General features: G+C 37.9%; 1 protein-coding gene across 2 annotated transcripts in view; it reads left to right on the top strand.

Moving 5' to 3' along the window:
* Positions 1-1,786: 1,786 nt before the first annotated feature.
* The window catches only part of LOC149828010 (calcium-dependent protein kinase 20-like), a 37,644-nt gene continuing 32,876 nt past the window's right edge, over positions 1,787-6,554 (top strand). The window contains exon 1 of one of the 2 annotated variants that reach the window (XM_090019796.1): positions 1,787-2,928. In XM_090019796.1, the coding sequence (XP_089875922.1) occupies positions 2,410-2,928 (519 nt within the window). In that variant the 5' untranslated portion in view covers positions 1,787-2,409. The remainder of the gene's footprint in view (positions 2,929-6,554) is intronic. The other variant, XM_090019797.1, reaches the window with a different exon arrangement.

Raw genomic sequence — 6,554 nt, 5'->3', positions numbered from 1 at the left:
GGAGGCGTACGACCTCTCACAACACTGAGCCCACATATGAGACTAAGGATCCGATACCCAAAATGACTCGGATTTGGTACTTCTAAATGCACAGGCAATCCAGAAAGTGGCGGTAGTGATTTTTATGAGTGATTATTATATAGTTATATAGCCCTACAGACGTCATGTCGTGTGTGTGTGTGTGGAAAGTGGAAGCTGCTTACCACTTTTGTGGATTACCATCAACCTACGCTACGAAAACATGCCTTTTTGGATTATTTTTTTAGTAAATCTGACCCTACAGAAGTCTGCCACACATGGTTGATTTTATGAGAAGCTACACTATAAAATCAACCACACTTGGATAATGGATTTTCTATAAAAAATATATTATTCTTTTTAAGTATTGAATATTTATGCAAATTTTAAAATGTTAACTTTAAATCTTATAAAAACCTAAATCGGATGATTCAACAGTCGATTCCAGTAAAATCAAACATGTATAACACATGTATGGTCGGACTTAAGAAAACATGGAAAAAGCTTAGGAGGCTGTCCAGAAAAGTAGCAAGCAGCTACAACCCACACTCTCTCTCTCTAGGGTTCTAACAAAGTTAGGAGCATATCATGAGTGAACTTGGGCTTTAGGTTTTTTTCTTAAATCTGACCTTCCTTGTAGATGCACTTGTCATGATCAATTTGCTAGAAAATGATGATAAGATCACTTTTGTTTATGAAAATATATGAATTTTCAGCTTGAATATTTATAAAAGTTACATGTCATCATTTTTCAAACCTTATAAAAATTACCCAAATGTTAGGATCGCACCATCCAACAGTTCATTCATATAAAATCAAGTATATATATATATATATATATATATTTATTTTTTGAACGAGCCCAACATCAAATGAGCAGACGCACGCCACACATTCACTGAAAGAACTATCACTGGGAGGGAGGGTACGGGTAAGCTTTCGTAAATCTGACCCATAGATACATTCAACATGGTTAATTTGCTAAAAAACAACATTTGGATCGTATTTTTTGATTGAAAACTTGTTTTTTTAAGCCTTAAATATTTATAGTATTTTATAAAAAATTTACACCGCAGATTTTCAAATCACATAAAGACCAATCTGTGCATCAGAATGGGATGATGCAAGTTTTTTTTTGTTTTTGGATTTATAATTAGAAAAAACTACACTCAACACCAAGACCTGATCACGCTGACTCAACCTGTTATACCTACGGTCATCGTGTCTATAACGTAAAACTCCTAAGCTAGAACCCCTGCCCCTACCGCCTTTGCCATGCATCGGCTTGCACAGGGGTGACACTCATGAGAATCGAACCTCTACAGCTGACGCAGCAGCTAAGGCCCCCCCCACCCCACTAAGCCAATCCCCCTTAGGTTATTTCCTACGAAATCAAGCACGGGTCACATTTGTACGGGCAGATTAGAGAAAACAACAAAAGAATCCTTTAAAAACCATGAATAATGTAGAAAAACTACCTTTACTCGCTCTCTCTATCTAATAAGAGGATTTTCGAGGTGTTTTTGCAAAAATTGGCTCTATAAATTTGTTCGGTATGTTAGATTTACTGGACAACGACATTTAGAAGGTGTTTTGTTGTATGAAAAGTTCAAAATTTTAAGTTGAATATTTATTAGAATTATATATGGTCGATTTTCAAACCTTATAAAAACCTATCAACCTATTGGAATCAAACTTACGAGAGTTTATTATTGTAAAAACAAATTTGAGAAAAGCATGAACATATATATAGAGAGCTCATTTCGTTAGTGTTTTGAGAGAGAGAGAGAGAGAGAGAGAGAGAGAGAGAGATCCCATTTTTATCGGTGATTTTATTAGGGGGAGAGAGAGGATCGCATTTTTATTGGTGATTTCGTTAGAGAGAGATTCTCTCTCCTCCGCCATGGCTGATTGACCTTTGGTCTTCTTTTCACACCGAAATCCTTCTTTTTTATGTTCTTCTCCCAATCTCCCACTCTTTCGAACCCTTCCAAAACCCAATCCCCACCACAAAATTAGGCCTCTCATTTCCTTTTCCCTTTTTCCTCTCTCTCTCTCTGTATCTCCTTTCTCATCTGTATACATTCTTCTCCTTCCCTCTCTTTTTCAACAAAAAAATTCCAGTTTCTTTCTTCCCTTGAGTTATTTTGTATTGAGGTTCACCCATTTCTCCCTAGCCCCAGAAAGAGAAATTTGGTGATTGTTTCTCTCTAGGCCGAAATTCCTGTACCCATGTTTTTAGATCGAAACCAAGGAAAACAAGAACTGGGTTTTGTTCTCCTGATCTCTTCCTTCGATACCTTTTCTCATTTTCTTCCTGGATGATCGAGAAAACCAGAGAAATCGTCATTTTCTCGGTCGTCATTGGCGTTTTTCTGCGGTGATTGATTGATGGGTAATTGCTGTTCTTCGCCGGGAAGTTCTGGAGAGCAGAAGAAGAAGAAGGAGAAGAAGCAGAAGAAGCAGAAGAAGCAGAATCCCTTCTCTGCCGATTACCAGGTTAACAATGGGCCCGGCGGCAAGCTGGCCGTCTTGAGTAACCCCACCGGGCACGACCTCGAGAGCCGGTACGAGCTCGGCCATGAGCTCGGGAGGGGCGAGTTCGGGATCACCTACCTCTGCACCGATCGGGACACTCGAGAGGTCCTGGCTTGCAAGTCCATATCGAAGAAGAAGCTGCGGACTCAGGTCGATATCGAGGACGTCCGGCGGGAGGTGGCGATCATGAAGCACCTTCCGAAGCACCCCAACATAGTGAGCCTCAAGGACACGTACGAGGACGGCAATGCCGTCCATCTCGTGATGGAGCTCTGCGAGGGCGGCGAGCTGTTCGACCGGATCGTCGCCCGCGGGCATTATACAGAGCGAGCAGCCGCGTTCGTCACCCGCACAATCGTCGAAGTTGTCCAGGTTTGCTTTCTCTTCTGCGCATTTTGATTTTCTCGATCTCCATCGTTCCCAAATGTTGCTCGTTTATGCCAATTATTGGTCTTGAATTTTCTATTGGTTTTGTTGCTTCCATTGGATCCAACTGAACCTTTCGATCAATATTCATTATTAGTATCTCTGATCTGTGTTTGATTCATAGTTGTATTTAGTTCCTCTTTGGATTCTGATGGGAGACTTTGATTTCGGTTGACATTGACTATTTTCTCAATTGTTTAAAACCTTTGTTCCTTTTCTCGTTTGGTATTGTTTAGTGTTGTTTGTGGCATTTTTCTTGATGTGGGCTAGTGGAGGATCTGATGTTAATTTGTTTCTTTCTTGTCGATTTGTTTGGTGAAGTTTTGGTTTGTCTTTGGAGCTTTTTAGCCCATTGTATTCCACATCTCTAAAGAATCAACCTTTTCGCCTTAAATTCCTTTAGGCCTGTTCTCTTTTCCATCATATTGTACCTTTTGCTTTTTGGCCTAATAGTGGTTAGCCCTTTTGTTTGCTTGGTTGTACTACAGCTTTCGCTGCAGATGGCTACGTGTGTGGATCAAGAGGGCTGCTTCTTCTTTTTTGTTTATGTAGTTCATTTACATTGTGATTGAAAGAGCCATACCCAGTGGCGTCCTGTATCCTGGGGTGCTGGGGAGCGGCGGACTAGAGGCAGTCCTAACCTTCTGCCTTTTTCATGAAGCAGCCGCTCTCAGGACTCGAACAACAACGGCCTTCTTTATTTTCATCGTGATTAAGGCTCTTAAGTTCAATTTCGTTTTCTAGACACTGCAGTTGCTATGGTTGATGCCTGAAAAGCCATACTTGGGTTGCAGGAGATGCTAACACCCTCATCTTGATATACCTTTTATGCTATTAAGTTCTGGGTACTATATACAGGGGCGGAGCCAGGAATCTAAACTAGGGTGGGCACAAATGCACATAAAAAAACAAATCAAAACCCTAAATTCATAGATATGCTAATTGAAAAAGAAACATAAAACCCCTAAAATTCTAACCAAAATCAAGCATGCATGAATCATGTTTAATGTTGATTTAAAAAAAATGCCTAATTAAATATTCATGACATTTAAGAAACCAAATAAAAAATTTAAATTCTAACAAAAATCAAAGATTTAGTGGTTTGATAAGTAATAACCAAAATCAAGCATTCATTAATTGAATCATGCTTAATGATATATAAAAAGAAAAAATAACACAAAAAACCCAAAAATTATAATTAAACATTTGCATTATTTGAAAAAATGCAAACCAATACCCTAATATCTAAAGAAATCATGGATTTATGTTCATTGCCCCCCCCCCCCTAATATTCTAACTAAATTAAGTGTTCATTACATGCCTAATGCTAATTTAAAACATACAAAAAGCCTTAAATCCCTAATTAAATATGTATGCTATTAAAAAAAGAAACGAAATAAAAAAACAAAAACCCTAACAAGCTGTTAAAATGCATTGTATATGTGTCATTTTTGTATTATATATATGTCTTCTAATGTGTATGTAAACTGAAATACCCCTTAGGGGTATTTCAGTAATTTCACCTTGTGACAGGTGTCAGTCTACTAGAGACTGACTACCTCTTATTTTTATTTCTTTTTATTTTTTGTTTGTTTTATTCTTGTAATTAATGCTGGACAGCATTGGGTGCTGGTCCAACTAGCTGTTGGACCAGCCGATTGGTACATGGAGTGCCTATTTAAAGGCACTCCTTCCCCTTGTAATATTTATGCTTGTTGCCAAGCATAGTTGAATAAACATTGTTATTTTTTATGTGTTGCCCTCTTTTGAGAGTTTGTGAGATTAGCCCTTGGTGACTCTTTGTATTTGGCCCATTAGTTGCTCTTGTCCTTGTGAGTGGGCACTCTTGTAGCCACTTCGTGGTATTGTATTTGTCCACTTTTTGTTTCATTACATGGTATCAAAGCCTCTGGTGCTCTTGGGCAAAAGTTTGAAGAGGAGCTTCATGGGATTGGTGGAGCATTGATTCATTTTCAACAATCTTTTTTCACTTTCTTCTTCTCTTCCTTCTTCTCATTCTTATCTCCACTATTTTCTTCACTATGGCCGATAAAAAAATTGTAATGGTTGTTCCCATCAAATTTGATGGGAAGAAATATAACATGTGGGCTGCGGCGGTAAAGAGGATCCTCATGGGTAAAGACTTATGGCATTTTGTTGATGGATCCGCATTGAAACCACAACCAATTCTCACAAAATTTGTTGTTGGAACCGATGGTGGATTAAAAGAAGAAAGCCTTAAAGGAATTTAAAAGGAAAAGGCTATGGTTGACTATAAAAAAGCCTATAAAGAATGGAAAGTTGGAAATGCCAAGGTCATCTCCCTCTTTATGGGTAGTATGCATGAGGAACTTTGTTTCGACATTCTTTAATTTGAAAGAGCCGATGAGGCTTGGAAATATGTTAGACAAACGTATACCCAAAAGGATGTGGCACACAAATGGGATCTCAAAGACAAGGTACACAATTGCAAACAACGTGAAAAGACTATGATGGAATACTATAGTACCCTCAAGAGACTTTGAGATCAATTGGCTAAACTTGAGCCTATATGTGAGACTCCAAAAGATGCTAAAAAATGGTTGAAACACAAACATGAGGAAAAATTGTTCTAATTTTTTAGAAGACTTAGACCCGAATTTGAACAAGTTCGAGTCAATATTATTTATAGCAAAAATCCTCTTCTCTTAGATGAAGTTTTGGCTCAAGTATGTATAGGGAAGACAAGACTAAAAGCTATGACCGAATCTAAGGAGACAAAAGCTAATGTGTTGGCCGTCTCAAGACCTGGGGCCAATACAAATGTTTATAAACCACCAAAATTTTCAAAACCTTACAATGAGAAGCTTAAATATAACGACCACAAAAAGTGAACTATGTTGATTTATCATAATTGTGGAGAACCAAGCCATATTATACCATTTTGTCCCAAGTTCAAAGGAAGAGAAAAAAAAGGTGGCATCCATAGGAGCATCTCACGAAGAAAAAAGTGAAACCAATAAAGATTTTAAATCTATTGGAACCATGTTCACTCAAATCATGACAACCCTTCATCCATTAATAAAGAACTCTTCTCTATCTGGTGCTGCGGTCTCTACGTTATCGCCTTCCGGTAAGGTTTCATGGCATTTGGATTCTGGAACCTCATTTCATATGACTCCACATTCGTATTTACTTTCCAAATGTTATACTAATTCAACACCAAAAAATGTTTTTATCGTCGACGGATTCTCTTTTAGTATTAAAAGCATTGAAAAATTTGAAAACACTTCGAAATTCTCTATTCCAAAAGTTAGACTTGTCCCAAAACTAAATTTAAATCTTTTATTTGTTTCACAAATCACCGACCACGTGTGTAGTGTCTCCTTCTCATCCAAAAAATGTTTTGTGCATGATCTTCAGTCCAGGAAGCAGATTGCGGAAGGCTATAGAGAAAAAGACCTTTACTACATGGATTGTAACGCTCCAAAATTTCAAACTTTCGAACCTTTTAGAGTTTGTTTATAAAATCAGCGGAAGACTATTCTTTTGTCAAAATCAGAAAGGCAAGCTGACAACTTTGGGCACGTTAG

Source organism: Nuphar pumila, chromosome 10 (assembly GCF_984573655.1).
Source record: "Nuphar pumila chromosome 10, dmNupPumi1.hap1.1, whole genome shotgun sequence".
NCBI classification, from domain to species: domain Eukaryota; kingdom Viridiplantae; phylum Streptophyta; class Magnoliopsida; order Nymphaeales; family Nymphaeaceae; genus Nuphar; species Nuphar pumila.
This window is presented reverse-complemented; position numbering and strand designations above follow the sequence as displayed.